Source organism: Thamnophis elegans, chromosome 13, assembly GCF_009769535.1.
Source record: "Thamnophis elegans isolate rThaEle1 chromosome 13, rThaEle1.pri, whole genome shotgun sequence".
Taxonomy (NCBI): Eukaryota; Metazoa; Chordata; class Lepidosauria; order Squamata; family Colubridae; genus Thamnophis; species Thamnophis elegans.
This window is the reverse complement of record NC_045553.1, coordinates 46,010,609-46,029,756: the sequence shown is the minus strand read 5'-3', so window position 1 is coordinate 46,029,756 and position 19,148 is coordinate 46,010,609. Positions and strand designations below refer to the sequence as shown.

The 19,148-nt window shown below is 34.2% G+C and overlaps 1 protein-coding gene across 5 annotated transcripts in view; it reads left to right on the top strand.

The window, feature by feature from the left end:
* The window catches only part of ARHGEF12 (Rho guanine nucleotide exchange factor 12), a 62,974-nt gene that overhangs the window by 10,767 nt on the left and 33,059 nt on the right, over positions 1 to 19,148 (top strand). For 4 of the 5 annotated variants that reach the window (XM_032228861.1, XM_032228860.1, XM_032228859.1 and 1 more), the window contains 3 exons: positions 13,290 to 13,313; positions 13,609 to 13,697; positions 15,964 to 16,020. In XM_032228861.1, coding sequence (XP_032084752.1) covers positions 13,290 to 13,313; positions 13,609 to 13,697; positions 15,964 to 16,020 — 170 coding nt within the window. The remainder of the gene's footprint in view (positions 1 to 13,289; positions 13,314 to 13,608; positions 13,698 to 15,963; positions 16,021 to 19,148) is intronic. The other variant, XM_032228862.1, reaches the window with a different exon arrangement.

Below are 19,148 nucleotides of genomic sequence, written 5' to 3'. Positions count from 1 at the left end.
AAACACCTGAGAATACTGTGGACAGCCAAGAAAACAAATAAATAGATCCTCAGACAAATCAACCCAAAATTCGTATTAGAAGCACAGATGGTCATCAAATATTTGATGTATATTTCCTTGCATTGCTCCTACACTTTATGCTCCTTTGTGGTGGACAAATGGAGGCTTAAGTCTGTTGCCCTCTGTTGGCCAGATGTAGATGCCTCATTGATCACAACTGCACCTCAGGCCAAAGGTTTTTTCTGTGTGTATAGGACTATGGCCTTGGAATGCTTGTGCAATTATTCAACTGATTGTTGATTAAAAGATGAGGTTAAATAAAGCCGCATTGAAATGCTAGTAGTAAAATGTATGATGGTTTTGTTTCCCCAGATGTATATGTACCTTTCCATTTTACCTTCTATCATACTGAAATGTGCATGAGGCATGACGGACTAAAATATCTATGGATTCCTAATTCATGGATGAGTAGAAAGTTTTGACAGTATTACCAAAATAAAGTATTTTTAGGTATATTGTTTCTTTGCTTTGAAAGAGCAGCTGATTCTTGAACATTGTACAATGTATTTTAAAAACTGTATCTTTGCTAGAAATCTGAGATTTGTCAATTTGTTCATAGTGCCAAAATATTTTTCCCTGACGTTGATTCATTGACACTAAAAACTTCCTGATGTGAATTTAATAGTTTTCCCTAGTGTTCTGAAGTGTGTCTGATTTAAATTGCACTCAGTATTTAAAAAATACAGGATTGTGTCCATTAATATTGAAAAAGTATAGATATGCCAACTGCTGATGAAAATGGTTAGAATTAAGATTATTAGTATATGCACATATACAGTTGTATATTTGGACATGTTTTTTAAATAACTATGTACGATCATTTTATAAGGTGAATGTAGTGCAGTAATAGAAGAAAATAAAATACATATTTGAGGTACTATTATTTTTAATCTTTTACATTTGGGTAATCTTGCAGTAGTATATAAGGGGATGATATGAGCATCAATACGTGAATTGAATTGTAATTGAGTTAGAGCACTGGGCAATGAGATTTTCCCTTTAAAAAGTATATGGATATAATGTCAGGAAAGTTTCAGAATCTCTTGAAAGTCATTGCAGTTGAAAGCAGCCGTTTAAAATATTTATTTCCTAAGAAATATTGGGTCCTGCCTTTCTACTGCAGTCCCAGCAATGAAAAAACAATGGTATAAATTAGCTTTTTCTGTTTCTGGAGCTAGTGTATGTTACTAGTTGCAAGGGAGAAGGGATAGAGTAAGCAGGGTTGCATAAGTCCTCTGGAAATTTTACTAATATTAACATGAAAATAACTGAAAAGATGGCCAAGACTTGAAAAGTGTATATTAACTTTTCCATTCTACGAAATAAAATGTTATTTATTAAATAGCAAATAATTGGAATAAACACAACTGTTACTGCTGGGCTTAGAGATGTTTTAAAAGTGTTCAGTCACTCAAGTAAAACCGCAAACTTCCTTCTTAAACATTCCATTACTCTTCTTTTTTTCCTTTTACTATATAGACATTAACTTCAATTAGATTACTGTGTATGAATTTGTTTGTATGTCAGCATATTTGCAATAAACTGTAGACCAGTTACCTAGTATAGCAGCAGAGTATTTTAGAAAAATTGAGAAACATTCAGAAATCCAGAATGTATATACTGATTCCAATTTGTATCCTCTCCTTAAACTGGTTTTGTAAATTTTGTAGAGAAACCTTGTAGACTAGAAGTTTATATATTATTCTGTGGTGTATCATTTACATTCTTTTCACATAACTACTGTATAAAGAAGTATGTCAAGATTAATAAGCTTGTAACCAACTGATTTTCGTTTATTTAATGTTAGAGAACACCTGAGTGTCCTTTGTTTAAGAAATTATATAAATAACAGTGTTTAGATCTTACATTTTTATTTGCCACAATATTTATTTAACTACTATGTGGAAAAATAATTCTACTTACCAAAATTAATGAGGCAATATTGCAGAATTATTTTCTGGTAACAGCTGAACTTTGGAAAAAAGGTAGGAGATGGAGTCAATTGTATTTGTACCTTCCAGACTCATTTTTAAAATAGATATATACTTTTTCAAACAGAAATTGGTTCTGTTTGAACATCTGCAATATTTTTTCCTCCCCTTCTGGCTGAATATATTCACCTTCTTCTCTGGTGATAAATTGTATTGAATATTAGCATTTAAACTCTTAGTCATAAACTTTATTGTCAATCCCAAGGTATTGTTTTGCATTTCTCATTAAGAAATTGAATTTCTGTGAGCTCTTTGGTATTCTCAAGGTGTTCATATAGTATCACTGATAATAAATCTTGCCAAAGGGAAATCTAAGGCTATTTAGTAGCACTGTATGTATTCATTGCCATTCAACTCCCATTAGTGATGAGGCCTCAGTTCCTTGGAGATTTGTCCATATCTTCTGTGCACAGCTCTGAGAATCTGCTCATTTCCCATGCCTGACTTTTCATTTGGGGTAAAGGTCTGTGAATTCCATATAAATATTTACAGCTACTTTGTTGTTATGTCAGAAGGCTTTGATTGGTGAGTTCTTACAAAGAATAATGTCTCTATTAAACTGAAACAGAGAAGAATAAAGTAGGACTTAAAAACTTAATGTGCATAGGCACCTGTGTTGGCATCTAGTGTTCTTCAAACTCAGCCTGATTTTAAAAAAACGATTGAATTTAAATCAATAAACAAAAGGATATTAATTGTGTGACTAATACTCTAAAAACCTATAATATAAAACCAAGGTAATACTGGATTTCTTGTTGATAGACACTTATATTTTCTGAAAGCCTGAAGCAATGAAGCAAAACAAATTGAGTTTGGGAAGGGAAGCCATTTTGAGAAAACTTGAAATATATGCAGTATTGACTTTAGCAAACATTAGTGATGTAAAGTTACTTTGTGGCATTGTAAAATGAATTTGTTGCTCACAAAGGTATGTTTGATTTATAAAATTTAAAATATGATTTCTTTAATCTTAAACTAATTGACACAATTTACTTCAAAATATTCTTTATAAATAGAGATACAAGTTGTTGAACTAGGAATATAACAATTCATAATTAGGTTAAACAGGCAGGCAAAATGAAATGAAAAATAAAAAAATGGCAATAAAACTAAAATTATTTATTAATATATTTGCCTTGTACCAAAGAACACTTTTTCAAGTTTCTTAAGATCTTTTGTTATTTATCATGTTCATAAACTCATGAACATTGAAGATTTGTTTATTTATTAATCTAATGTATGAATTCATTTCTGCAAATGTAGTACTTGACTATTTCTCGGTAATAATTGCTTCGTAGGTGGCATGGCTGGTAAATGCAGTAATTCAGGTGTGTTCAGATTTCTGCTAGCTTTGTTTTTAGAGCTGCAGAATATTTTATAAGTATTGTTTGCTTTATAGCAGAGTCAATATTAAAAAGCAATAGCATTGATTAGCCCAAATCAGGCTTTATCAATAACTTAAAATTTACAGAAGATTTTAATTCTCTGGTATTTTAATTATTATTTATAGGTTCATTGTTTTAAAATGTTTTACATTATGTTGCATGTTAAATGTTCGTTAGTATATATTAAATAATATTTTATCCTAGAAAGACAAGAGGTAAGCTACCTTATCTCTTCTAAAATCTATGTGCTGCCTATTCTCATTTAAATATCTCAATTTAAAAGGCAAAAAATAAACATGGGCCCAACCTGGATAATGTCAGGTTCAACAAAAGTTAAGTAACACACCATATTTGTTTATGGAGAGGGACAAGAGGTGATTGGATTACTTAATACTTAAGAGAAATTTAAAGAATGAGGAACAGATCTTCCAGAATTGGTTGATGTTTTTCTTCCTCATCACAATATCTGTGTCATTCCATGCATTGAAACATTCAGAAATGAAGTGCTGAACTATATGCTGACACATATTGATGTATTTTCCAGTAAACTGAAATATAAACAAAATATCCATTATACTGTATAGTAATTGTTTCTAATATCATTTTGGTAACATTATTGGAACAAATTGGATCTTCTACCTTAGCATTGATTATGAAAATTGATATTTCTGTTCAAAATGTAATTATATTCTCCCTTAAATTACATCTTGTGAAATACATGAACATTGCAACAAACACTGTCTATTTTCTTCAGTTGCATAGATGCTGGTTAACAGAACTGCAGCCATCATACTGCCTAGGGCATGGTTAGAGTTGAGAAGATTTACATTAATCAAACACAAACAGACAGTGTAGCGTGAAGAAATGTCTCTCCTGCCAGCACTGCTCACAATCCTAATTAGGTTTATTGGGGCAGAAAAAGAAAACATGTCCCTCCACTGCTCTCTGTCTTCCGCACGTTGGTTAAGTTGCTAACTCCTCTTTGAACTGATCTCTTAACCTTTGTTCATTCCCTCCTGCCAGAGGAAGGCCTTGATTTCTGAATATTGTTCCTAATGTGGCTTATAGTTGGCAGGCGTTAATTTCAGAAAGACCTGGCAGACCAGAGGAAAGCAGCAATAGGCAAACAAATAAAATGTTCTTAACTTGGAAGCCATGTAAAAATATTCAACAGGGTTAAATGAGAGAAGTTGAGGGAAAAACAGCATTGGGAGCCTGGCAAAAATCTAGTTGAGCATAGAGTAGAATTGGAGTTATAACCAGGTAGAGCATGGACAGTGAAAAGAAAACATTGTGAAAATTGTATAATAGTGGGAGGTGAGCTAGAGCATTAATTGTCATCTTAGTAAATGAGCCATATAGCAAGATAATTAGGAACCCTTTTAAAATAGAATAAAGCCTTTTGTGGTGAAAGAATTGTACGTTTTTATAATGACAACCAGTTGCTGGAGACATGATAATAGATTCACTTTCCTACATATCATTTTGTTCTCTGTTTATGGATCAAGAAAATTAAAAACTAAGGTTGTGAAGGATAAAACGTCTAATGCGAAATTTGTTAAAAGTGTTTGTGAAAGTAATACTTTCAGTTTTGATGAAGTGGCAGCACGTCCATCATGTGCCAGAAAATGGAGAAGTAGCCAGACCTGAAGCTATTACAGTCACTGCATAGTCAATTATAATAGATCAATTCCCTTTTATCTAAAAAATAAGATATCGGAATGCCTGATCTTTCTTTAAAAAGTGAACACATAAAAATACTACAAAGCAAAAAACTGTGATTCAGTATTCCCTGTTCTAGTGCCTTCTACTTCTGCATTTTAGGATGATGGATGTTGTACTTCAGTACTCTGGAGACAATTTGAGATAAGTTGTTTCATACCATTTCATGGCTTTGATATCAGTTATTTTCATGTTTACCTTTTGCTTTGTGCTGAAGCTATTTTGATTTTTAATTTAGTTGACCATTCAGGATAAATGAATGCCCAGATATAAAGCATACTAATTCTTTCTGGTAGGAATATTTCCAGAAGAGCAATATAAATAACTATATTATAATCCATTTTGCTGCTCTCCTAACACCACACAGTTCAGCAAATACTGGGAGGGAAAACTGATGAAACCCCACCTCCTTTTTCCTGCCTCCCAACTGATTAAAAGCCTTCAGTGATTTTAAAGCATCTCTTTAAAGAAACCTTCAAAACCAGATAGATAGCAGGTTTTTTTTTTCTTTTTAAGATTTGGCTTTTGAGTGGAATGACTTTTCCTGGATAATTTTTTTTTAAACCCAGGTAATCTCCATGTCTTTGTTTCCTTATATCTGATGCAGTTAAAAAAAGAAGAAGCTGGGAAATAGCTTACTATGAGAGTATATGGCAAGCAATATATATATATATATATATATATAATACTAGTTAGTATATGTATTCTGTGCAGCTAGGTTATCGTTGTGCCCTGGCTTTTCTGAGAGATGGTTTCTATTTTGTGAAAGCATATTTTGCTCTGGTTAGCCTCTGTTTGAGAACAAAGCTTTTTGACAGCCAAGAAAGATGTCTTGCATGGAGGAAGCAGGCAGCAATACTGTTCTCTTGATCAGAGATTCTGAGCTGAATGCAAACCCTTATCCTGCTTTGTAAGAAGTCGCTTGTGATTTACCCATACGCAAGGCTGGCTAATGTCTCTGTAGTAGTTATTGTTCAGTGTTAGTAAATGATTATAATGGTATTGAATATCTTATTTGCCTTTAACAACATTGTAAGAGGGAAACACTGTGTTTAGTAATCAAGGTGGCTAATTTAATAGGAATGAACCAGGGAATATGGGGCTTTTTGGAAAACAAATGTTATATAGACTGCAATCTATTTTAATTTGACAATTTCAAAATTGGATCAGTGGAGTTTTGCTGTAAACCCCTTTGAAATATGATTACTGGCTGGGTTACATTATTGTTGCTTTTTTTTAAAAAAAACAGTCTGCGAATTAGGTTGTCAGTTTGTATATTTTATTAGGTTGTCAGTTTGAATATTCAATAATATCACCGGTCCAGAATTTGAACAACTAATTTGAAAGATTCTATTGTCAATATGTGTCAATATTGACACATATGCTGAATAATATGCTGATAAAAGGCTCTGTGGTGCTTTGTGACAACATGGGAAGTATCTATATCCATTTGCAATTATCACAGATAATGCATGTCTCAGCAGGTGGCAGCACCTCACTCACCTTATCTCAGAAATATTGGTCCTGGTAGTATGTGGATAGGAGATCACCAGCGAGTATATTCAAGGCTAGACAGGGAAATTGAAAAAAACTTCATGTAAGTAGACAGTAGTGAATCGCATCTATACATGAATGTTTCCATTAAGTTATCAGCAATCAACCTGACTTAAAAAAGACTTCACTTTTATCATCGCCTGTTAAAGCATTGAAGTGAATTAGATACACTGAGTAGAAGAAGGATGCTGTAAACTAATTTTATTTGAAGTATTTTTTTTAGAAGAAACAGAGGAAGCATATTTTTTCCTAGAAAAACATCATTCCAGTTACTCTTGTCTTTAGGCCACCTCATGTAATCGTTCACTAAAAAAGGCATTATAAATCTTCAGCTTTCTTTCAATTAGTAACAGCAAAGATTTTGTATTGCATAAGATGGTCTTTTTTTAGCTTTAGAAACTTTAGAGCTCAAATAAATTTGAGCTGAGTTAGAGATCATATGCTTTTTAAATGTCAGTTCCAGTATCTTCAGGCAAAGCTAGATAGGGTGCCTGTGTCGAATTTTAGAGAAGTTCCACTCAGGGCAGAAAATACTGATCTAAACAGACCAAGGATCAGACTTGATAGGAGCAAGATCCTGGTTGCTATTCAAATTAAATAATATGCTCTTTATATCCTGACTATCCAGAAATTCTTAGCAAATCTTTTTTTCTTTAGGAGTTACTGTAGTAGATCCCGCAGTACAGCTGATCATAGCAACTAAATTGAAGATGAATGAAATGATCAATAGAATTTTATACCTCATTAATGTAAAGGCTCAGCCTGCTGGTCAAACCATAAAGATTATCCACCTTAGAAGAATAATTTATAAAATTATTATATGGAGAAGAGCCAGTAATTGTGGTTTATCCTTTGTTTTTAACAGGGTTATTTCACAGTCATACATTTTAAGCTATTGAGGGCCAGTCCTTGTTGCTATATGCCTCTATTTGATTGATCAAATATGTTGTGAGAATCGTATACAATGAAACATATGCCAATGTGTAATTCATATATTTTAACAAATGTACTCTTATTCCTTGCTTTCTGTGCTTATACAGCAAGAAATATAGTAAAAATAGAGACTAGGAATCTCAGAAATTTATTCTGTGAACTTCTAGTCATATTTATTGGATTTTAATTTTCAGTACCATTTAACATAGAAGATGAAAATATTTTGGATACTTGGGAAATCTAATTATTCAACTCCTTCAAGTACAGTCTAAAATTATCGTAATGTTCCTTGCACAGATTTGAAGTAGAAGATCTTAATAGCTGTTTAATGATGCAAAGCATGTGAAATGCAGCTAATAGATACAACCATTAAAATTGCTGTAAGCTTATTGGGCTTATTATAGTTATGACTGTGGTAGGTAAAATAAACAGGTGCTTTATATGAAAATCGACTCTTGATCCACCTAGCTCAGTGTTGCCTATTTTTAGACACAGTTGTTTCCCAACCCCTTGAAAGATGCTCGAAATTTCGAATCTCCTGCATCAGACATAGGTTTTCAGTCATTGAGTTATAAAGCCTTCCCTTGATTATTTAGATTATCTCTGCATGGAAATCTATATCTTATATTTTTGAAACAAAAGATTCCAGGTAGATCTTACATTAAGCATGCTTGAGTTTCAAATTATTAAATGTAATTGATATATTTATATTCTTTACTTTGTCTTCCAGGTTCTCAAAGTCATAATTACAGAGCCAAACTTCTAGAATTATTTTGATTCGTTTAAAGTTATTAATAAAATGTTGTTTGCTTCCCATAATAGTTGTTTGTGCCACCCATAGTTGTCTTCAATGAGATGGGCAACTATACAAAGTTTATATATAAATAATAACATACTTTATAGACTCAGTTTATCAAATTGTATTCTCTGTTAATAGAAGAGGGATTTTTCTCAACTTAACTTTATTGTATTGGTTCAGAATTTCAGGTTTTGCCCAATACAACAGAATCTTAGTGACTAGAAATCTATAAAATAGAACTCTTCAATGCCATGCTGTTTACCAGTAATTATTTGCAAATTAAGAATAACTAGTGGTGTTAGATGTGTTAAATCTCAGTGCAATGTGACTTCACATGTATACTGTTTTTCTTTATTTTTTCTTTAAAAATAGGATAAGCCAAGTACATTAACATATAGTGGAAATACACCAAGGGGAGGAGGAGTAGGGAAGAATAAAGATGGGTAGAGAGGGATGGGAGAGAGGGTGGGGGGGGGAAGGCGAAAAGGAAGGGGGGGAGCGGATCTGGAGAGAGGAGTGGTAGAGGGCGAGGGGAAGTAGGGTAGAGGAGGAGGATGGAGGGAAGATAGAAAGTTGGAGGGTGGGGGAAGAAAGAGGTGTATGAAGAATGGAAGAGGTATATTGGGCTTTTATTTTCTGGGGCATTGTTGACAAGCGGAATTGATGCAATTATTGTTTAATACTGTATGGTGTATACATGTGAGTGTATGAAAATGAAAATAAAATATATTAAACCGAAGAATAACTAGAAAAATGGAAGCCAGTTCTGATTGGCAGGTTCATTATGACTAAAGTAGTTTACTACCCTGTTTGTAGAATGAATTATCAATGGTAAAAAAGTGAATATTTTTGGGAAGAACAGTATTTGATAGGAGAAATATTTGACATTTTTTGTTGTAGTTAAAAATCCTTTTTCTTAAGTGAGCACAAGTTCGGCAGCAAGTTAAGCCTTTGACAACACTCTGGCTCCCACTTACAGTGCAGTACAATGGCTACATTGAGTATAGCTGCTGGGGAAGCCCTCCTTTCCTGCTGATTTTGTAAATGCAGTTCTTTCTCTGTGAAATATCCTGACATCAGCTTTTGGAAAAATCCAAGGACCAGTGTCATGGAACAGTGCTAAAGAGCTTGCTCCAACGAGGGCTGAATGGCTAGACTATAGCTGAAACTTTAGTAACTAAACTCTTACAGTTTCACTATATTTATACTTCAGTTGAGAACCATTTCAGGGTAGTGATTAAAGGACAAGGCTAGAAGCTTGGAAGCAGTGAGTTTCAGTCCTGGAACCAGCTTTGTAAATTTGTTCGGTCTCGCTCTCTCAGCTCTAGGAAGAAGGTAGTGGCAAAAACCACTCCTGAAAATACCATCAAGATAGTCCTTGCTTAGTGACCAGTCACTTAACTATTATTTGAAGTTAAAAGGTAAAAGGTTCTCCTCAAACATAAGTGTTAGTTGTTCCCAATGCTAGGGGGCAGTGCTCATCTCCGTTTCAGAGCAGAAGAGCCAGTGCTGTCTGAAGACATCTCCATTATCATGTGGCCTGCATGACTAAATGCCAAAGGCGCACGGAACGCTGTTACCTTCCCATCAAAGTGGTCCCTATTTTTACATGCTCACTCCATTACGCGGCGCTAGGGATTCGAACTGCCAACCTTTCTGATCGACAAGCTCAGCGTCTTAGCCACTGAGCCACTGCTTCCCTTATTTGAAGTTACAACAGTCTAAAAAAAATTTACAACCCATTCTTGAAGTAACAACTGTCCCCCTCCCACAGTCACATGATTGCATTCTGTGTCCTTGACTGCTGGCTCACATTTGTGACTAATTGCAGCATCCCGTGGCCAAAACCATTAATTAGGGAAAATGGATTTGCTTAACATCCACGTAATTCACTTAACAGCCATGTGATTTCCTTAATGGCTGTTGCGACAATCAGTCGCAAAAATGGTTCTAAAATCAAGTGAAAGGATATGGTGATCCACTTAATAGCCATGATATCTTGACCAGAATTACAGGCCCTACCCCACTTAATTGAGTGCTACTTATATGTTCAAGAGTCAAGACTGGCTCAAATTTTGAAAACAAAACAAAACAAAAAAACTTCAGCTGTTGCATAACACTTTTTCTAATATAGACATTAATTCATTACTTAAGGGTGGGATTCAGAGAGGCCCAACTTTGCATTTGATATGGCATTCTATGTATGATAGTGTGGTATATGTTTGAAAAACATACTGTTTTTATAATTTGCTGAGTAAGACCTAATGTTTGAAATGGGCTGAAAAGTTAGTGGAATATATTGTGCCAGTTTTGAACCCCTTTCAGACATCATACAATAATGCCTCCAGTGTTAGTCCTCCCTGAAGAAAAAATAAATACTGTACACATACTTTGGATGAGTCATACAATATCATCTGATGTGGTCATCTCAAGATAATTTGTAAGGATTGTCAGTTGGCTGCCCCTCTCTGATTTCCTGTTTTGATAGTGCTGACTATCTCTGCCTCTTCAGTACATTGTTATAAGCAATACAATAGCAGTTGCAATTTTTAACTCAGCGCAGCCCTTTTTTTTTTTTACTTTTTGTAAGAATCATCACACAATATCAGTGCAGTAGAGCTTATTTTGTAGAACTTCTCTTGAATAAACACAAAGCCTCATTCTAAGAGGAGTGGGATGATACAGTATTCACACAGGTGTAGTATAGTTTTAAAATAAGACTGTCCTCTTGTTCAAAACATGCCTGACATAACAGTTATTGAAAAGACGAAAGTATACCATATTTTCTGGACTATAAGACACACTGGAGTATAAGACGCATGAAGATTTTGAAGAGGTAATTTTTTTAAAAAAGTATTTGTCCTCCAGGAGTACTGTGCAGGCATCCCAAATCCTCTGTCTGCCCCATTTTTTGTGAAATGACACGTGGGAGGGTTTGGAGGCAAAAAACAGGATGTGCAGAGAGTTTGGGAGGCCTGTAAAGTGCTCCTGGGGGCAGGGAAGGCGAAAACACCCCCATTTTTGTGAAAAACAGGCCCGTTTTCACTCATTTTTGCCCTCTGCAGCCCCCAGGAATACTCTGCAGACTTCCCAAACCTTCTGCATGCCTTGCTTTTTGCAAAAAATGGGATAAGCAGGGCGGTGTTTCGGAAGGTCAAAAATGGCTGCATTCAGTGTATAAGATGCACCCAGATTTTCACCCTCTTTTTTGGGGGGGAACGGTGTGTCATACTCTGAAAAATATGGTGGTTCATCATTGTTGCTATACCAGATGCTAGTGTCGAAGCATGGAAAAAATTATGACATACCGGTGCTTGAAGTTGATCTTGAACACTTATGGAAAAAGAAATCTGTTGATATTAAAGCCCTTGGAGTGATATCTAAAGGATTTCCTTGATATCCGGAACTATTTAATTTATTGAACCCGAACACCCTAATTTTACATAAAAACACGCTGCAGGGAACGGCCTAAATTCTTAGATGCTGCCTAAATAATTCTTAGTGTGGTATGTTGGAAAGATAGTTTTACCTCCATGGTAATTTTGGTATTAAACCATGTATTCAGCATATAATCATCTTCTGTGAAATATCTAATTCATACGAGTCAAAATATTCCCCTTGTATATATGCTTTGTTTGTGATGGCATATTAAAGTTAGCGTTGGCTTTTTTTGAATTATACAGAAAAGAGCAGGATTTTAATAAAGACAGGACATTTCTCTAAATTAATTTGTTATCTTGATCTTTTATGCATACTATCGGTAAGAGATAACATTTCACAGTGGAAGGGAAAGACTAACATTCTAAGGTCCCAGTCTCTAAGGAGTGGCAGTGCATAATAGCAATATATCAGATTATTTGTGGTTTTCTCTGTCTGTTTTGCTATCATTACTCTATTTGCTCCTCCCTCCCCTTCAGGATGGATGAAAGGAGGGAAAACCGGGAATCTGGCTTGCAGCCGATAAGGTTCTGAGAATCTATCCCAGAAGCCTTTTGTAAAATTTGTCCTCTTGACATTCCAAGTTTCGCTTGGAAGCTAGATTTTTATGTAGAAAGATGAAGGTAGAGAAAATAAATATGGAATTCTCAGTAATGCACTTCTAAATGTTTCTCTCTAAACCTAGAAACAAATTTGCCCTATGTTTTAGTAACAGAATTGAAAAATGCTATAAATGCTAATACTGATCTTATTTAAGTTTTTTAAGCTTTGAAACAAAGCTGCTTAATTGCATTATAATGCTATACAGTTTATAGCCAATTTTCAGTTGAGAGTTTTATGTACAGTAAAATGAGTTACTCAATTGTTTATGTGTGCAACAGATTCTTAAATACTTTTCTAATAGATGTTTTAAACAGCTTAGGATAAGGTGTATATTTGTTAAAATCTATTATATTGAATTTAGGAGTAAATTATTTTGTAGTTGATTGACTGAATGAATGGCTGAATTGTGTACTAGAACATTAGTTGTCCTGACAAATTTAACGATGCATCTCATTTTGTGGATTCCAGTAATTTTATGATAATGAATTATTTCAATAAGTAGAAGAAGTATGAATTTTTTCATGTGGAAGAAAGGAATAGAATATTTATGTAATAGAATCACTATCTGAAAGATACCTTTACAATTGTTGTGTAATAGAATGGAATCCCATGAGCATATCATGGGGTTAAAATCTTCCATCTTTCTTTAGTATTTTTGTGGGAACCCAAACAACAGTTCAGATTTGTGCATCTTAAAATCAAAGTAATAAAAGAGATTATCCTTAAATGTATTACATTGATTTCTTGTAATCTGGAAACAACTTATATGGTACTAATTATTTTATTTGTTATTTTGCTTTTCAGGTTTCCCCTCAAAAAACCTACAAGGTAAGTTTTTAAGGTTTGATTTTCTGCATCTACTAAGTAAGTTCTGGTCCTCTCCCATCTTGCACTAAACCAATACGGAAGGTTTGAGATATATTTAGGTGCACCCCACTAACCAGATTGAATTTATCTGAGACATGAGAAATGAACCATGGATTCCTGCCTTTGGGTAAATTATTTTCTCCCAATAGAAACAATATGGAAAATGGGCATATATTAATGGGGTTCTTAAAATTAGCTCAGTTTATGTAATGCAGTTTAAAAAATGATTTTTTTCCCCCTTTCTGTTTGGCTTCAGGCATGGCAGCATTCTGAGCAGAGAGTCTCCAGCAGACAAGAAGCAGAAGGTCGAGCGCTGCATTAGTGCCCATGATTTTGACCCAACAGGTAGAATTACCTTCACATCTCAAAGAACACCCAAATCTTCCTGTTGTCCAGCTTTGGAATTAAAAAGTTGCCAAACCTCTTTTACCAATATTCTTTTCGAGGGCAATAACAGGGTTTCTGCCCTTTTTTTTAAATTTTCCACTTTAATTGCATAATTTTTGTCAGTGGGGTTGCACACTGTTCTTTATCCTTGTGTTTTTGAGTTATATACTTCTGGAGTTGCATAGCAGATGGCACTTTGTTTTAAATCTACCTAGAAAAGTTGAAGACCAAGGTAGAAAACTATGCATTAAAGAGGACATATTTTAATGTGCAGATTATATAACAGATATGTTTTAGTTTTCCCCTGTGTTCTTATTTTGATTCAGTTTGAGACTCTGACTGTTCTTCTCTGTTTATTTTAGTTGGAAAACTAGTGTTGTGAATGTACCATCCTGTAGTACCCTTTCTGTACTTACGAACAGAGCCCATTGTGAGCCTATGATTTAAGCGTTAGAAACTCCAGCTTTGTTTGAGTGTAAAGCTTCAGGAAACAGATGTATGAAGCCTATCCAACAGTGTTAAACTGCATTACATTTTGCTCATTTGCCTGTGATTATACTCAATTGTATATATATATATTTCCTTCCAATTAATAGGGGGTGACAGGATTAGCATTGATCTGGCAGTGTTATTGCCTCTCAAGGCCATCTGCTGGGAAACTATGAGATCAGGCTGCTGGAATAGACAAGCCAGAGGTCTGATCCAGCAGATCATTCTTGTTTTCTTAAAGAAAAAGCCATATCACTAGCAATTAGCCCATGTGAGCCATGGAAATGAGGAACTTCACAAATTTATATTTATTTTGCAGGCTTTTTCTTGATTATGGTGCAGCAGTTTAAAAAGTGCAATGTTGTTCAGTTCACCTGTCTTTGGGAATTCCTTTGGGTGGGTCTTGTATTCCATTTTCTCTTCAGTACTCAATCTTGCTCTGTAGATAACTGTCTGTTAGTTTGCTTGTCTATGGAGCAAATGCTTAACAACCCTCAGCTCTGGAGCTGAGGAGTGTTTTCTTCTGAGTGAAGTTGAGCTCAATTATTTTATATTTCTATCAACTTTAACTGGACACATTCATTTTCTTTCTTTTGTTTCCCTGTACTTGTAGACCATCTGTATTGCATTCAGAGTCTAATGCTGTCTTGGAAATTAGTCTGCATGTGAAGGTTCCACCCACCCCAACCTACTAACCCAGACTGACTGCTGTATGCTCCTAACTGTGTGACTGGCTTTGCGGGTGAGCCTCTTGGCCCCACATGGTGTGTTGCTTTTCATTTGTGCAATTTAGCTATTCTGTCTGTTATTCTCCCAAGAATTTACCACAGATGAGAATAACTTTGACCATCGCAGAGTGTGACACAGGAAGATGTATAACTACAGAGAAAAAAAAAACATATGCTGTGTTGGGATGAAATGTTTATTCCTTCTCTTTGCTTATACTTCACTAGATGAGGATTTTGGAGAATTGGCTATTCCCTGCATAACAAACATAATGTAGCATTTCCCCATCTGCAACATAAAAAGAATATTTCCTTAGAGTTTGACTGTGGGGGTGAATGAAGTATGATCTTTTTAAGAGTTGGGCTTTTAATATAAAAGTAGCTGATATTTCCCAAATGTTGCCAAATTAGTACAAATGGACATTAAAAATAATTGAAATAAGAATAGCTGAAGGAATGAAAGTATATTTATACTTTTGTATGTCCCTACAGCATTGTGATTAGACATATTCAGGATCCTTTGACAGCATATCTCCTAAGAAGACATATCCATGAAGCAACACATCATCCTTACCTATTTCAAGGATGGAGGGAAAAATATATATATTTTAAACTAACCAAGACTTCTCCCTTTCCCATTGTGGTTGGGATACTTCAAATATTAACTATTTTCTGGGTACCATTGGCAAATATAAGGCTTTGCATAAAAGGCTGTGCATTATATTTTTATATTTATAAAACATCTTTTCCAATTACTCTTTACTATAGAAAGGAGGGAGCTTGATTATGATGCCTTCTTTTTTCTGTAACTTTACATTTGATGTTATCTATACAGTCAACTACTATTATTTCACATTCTGATTTCAGATGTTATCATCTCTGTATGCTCATATCTTGTTTGTGTTTTGCATGAATTAACCCAATTGTAGAAATCATTTTTAATGAAGTTTTTCCATGTTGGTCTCCATATTTCCTATATCTCTTTCTCCTTTTCTCCTGCTTTCGTGCAGATAGCTCCTCCAGGAAGACAAAGTATAGCTCAGAGGAGAGTAGATCCGAGACATATGGTAAGCTGAAGCAGCCACTGTAGCCTTGTGCCTTTGTTCAGTGTGTTCTGTTCAATTGTTCTGTACGCGCAAGGCCTCTGCCTTTTCCCTGCTATGCATGGCTAGCTTTGCATCAGGGGAAAGGACTGAGCTTTTAATGTGGCTTAAATGTGCAAGCTTGCTGGTGGATACTAACCTTTGTAGCGAATATTAGATGTTTTTTTATATTGTCTTCCAGGATCTAAATGACATCTTTTCTTTGGGTTGGAAAGTTTGAGGAATTGGCACTAACCATTATGTAGGTAAAACCATTTTCTGAAAGTGTGGAGTTGTACTCTTTGGAATATGATAGCAGTTTGCTTGAAAAAGGGACAGTCTTTTTATTTATTTTTTAGCTTCTCGGCCCTTGTGTAGGTACCTCTTTTATCATATGAAATATTTTAAAAATTCCATAGAACTGTAGCATGGAATGGATGACTTTCTAACTACAATGACATTTCAGTTAATTGCATGATAGAAACCTTTATAGTTTACCTTAATTTTTTATCTGCTACTATTTAACCCTATGAATAGTTGGATATAGCTTAAATTGAAACATCGAAAGCTGTTAAAATTGTTGCTCATAACCAGTTCCCAAAGATTTCCTTAGATCCCCCCCCCAAAAAAACCTATCTCTTCTGTATAGAGACAGAAAGTTTTATAAAATACATACTTCTGTCCCTTTGATTTATAGATAAGAGGCTGCAGATATATCCATAAAAAAAGGCTCAGCCATCTCTTTAAAAACATTTTTTTTTAAAAAAAACTTTGTTTGCAACTGTGGTTTTATCAGATTAAAATCCTTTTATGGTGATTTTATATAGTCCCTTTGCAGCTATTTGCACATTTTTCTACATTCAGAAAAACCATTTACATAACAATTTAAGAAATTGCAATGCAATTCTATTGTACAGAGGTGTAAGTACTAGTTTTAGTCTTTCCTAATGTACCTAGTGTGAGAAACCACTGCATAACAAAGTTTTTTTGTGTGCTATATAACTAATCTATCTTGTTTATGGGAATATTTAGTATGCGTATTAGCATTTATCTATAGTTCGTTTTCTCTGTTGCATGCTGTATCTTGACTTTTCATAAACATGTATAATAAAGCATGACTTCATAACACAATCCGTTTCCTCTCAGACTTCCTGCAAAAATTCTATGTTCAGTTACAATTGAACTGTGAAAGCTCCTCTCCTTTCCTTGCAGTAGTCATTTGCTTTCCTAGGTTGCTTCCTTTTCTCCCTCTTCTTTCTAGTCCTGAAATCTGTCGGAAGGTTTGCAATATTTGCTTTGGATAGGAGAAGCTATTTAAGAACCTTCCAGCAGAAAATACTGTGCTTTATATTGCTGATGACTGCAGTCTTTCTGCTTGCTTTTGGACATTGGGAAAAAATATCTAAAAGTGTCAAAGGGGATTAAGGCTGTGGCAGTTACCTTTTTGAGATGAAAACTATTGAAATTCCTTTTCTGAATGAAAGGTCCATAGACCTTGATTGCTGTATGGAAAGATGTAAAGTAAGTAAGGAATGCCATTTTAGTGTGGATCAATCTCTTTCAGTCTTTCTGTTTCTTAACACCTGAAAGGATGTTTGCTATAGAATGGTTAAATGTTATTTTCCTTTACATTCTGAAAGAAGAGATCTACAGCACAGTTCCAAGCCTTTATCTTAAACCTGCATTATTTGATAAATATTCTGGTTTGATCTCAAGGAAAGTAATTTTAGACATTTAAATGCTTCTAAGAAGGCATGTTGAAATCAAGTTATTTACAGAAATTGTAGTTTCCTAACCAAAAAAACATACAGATCTTGAGTTAAATGTAAACATTTATGGCATAGTATGACTTAGTTTTATTTTTAAGTTATCAAGGCATTCTAATCACCTAGCCATTAAGATTACTATTTATTTCAATCACCTTGACAGCTTTTAAAACACACTGTTGCATATACTAGACACAATGTAAACAAAAACTAAGGTTCATAAATCTCTTATACATTTGCTTGCCTTATTTTCCAGATGGATACTTTGTGCTATTCCATTTCATTTATTTAGGTCTTTATCATAGCTATAAGCAATAACTATAAGCAAAAATCATACTTTAAAATTCTTGGTTCTGCTTTTATAACCACAGTATAACATAATATCAAGGTATGAGTGAGCAGTTTCAGTCAATAGAAGATCTTCATCTGGATCAATACCTGTTCCTTTTTTAAAGGTTGTTCTCTTAAATTATATTTATGAAATTTGCTAGAAAGTGTCACAAGGCATCTATTCTAAAACATTTAATCAATAGCAGTTTTGGAAACAAAATTAGGAAGATATTCAGAGAAAAACTAACTATTCATGATCATGATTGAAATTGCTAAAGGTTTTTCTTGGAAGATGTACTTACTCCTAAGTTTTGTCTGTTAGGCAATTTATATGAGTAGTGGTTCATTTATTTGGCTTTACTTCTTCTCTACACTTTACCTTCAATACCATGTTTTTGAATTAAGGCTAATATTTAATTCCTTACAATCAGAGGTGAAGTGATACTCAAGATTTCTTTTGTTTGGAGACTTTTTTAAAATCAGAAATATAACCAGTTCTATTCTGTATAGAACAACTGACACTACCTTGATAGCATGGTTAAACCAAGTATACAAACCAGAATAAACTATCCAATTAGCCTTCTTTGGGAAATAGTCCATAGATATCTTGTGGTTGCATTTTTATTTATAAGTATTTTGTTAGAGGCTTAAAAAAATGAAATTAGTGCATAGGCAGAGAAAAAAATGCTTCAGTTCTTATGTGTGAGCAATTGCTTACATAATGAATTTTCAAACTACTGTATTTATCAAAAATTATTGCAGTATCAGATTTTATTCTTATTAAAAGTTGGTTTACCCATCACATATGTGCTCTAAATAGCTGACTTGATAGAGCTCTACCCAGTGATGTTTGCATGAATGCTTTAATTTTGCTCTAGTATTACATAATTTTGTATTTAAAGTTAATTGGCCAATTATCTGAGCAATTGGATGTTTTGCACTTTTCTCCCACTTTCTTATTCAGGTCAATTATTTGTCTTAGTTATGAGGCAGCTTCCAAAATATACAGCCACATTT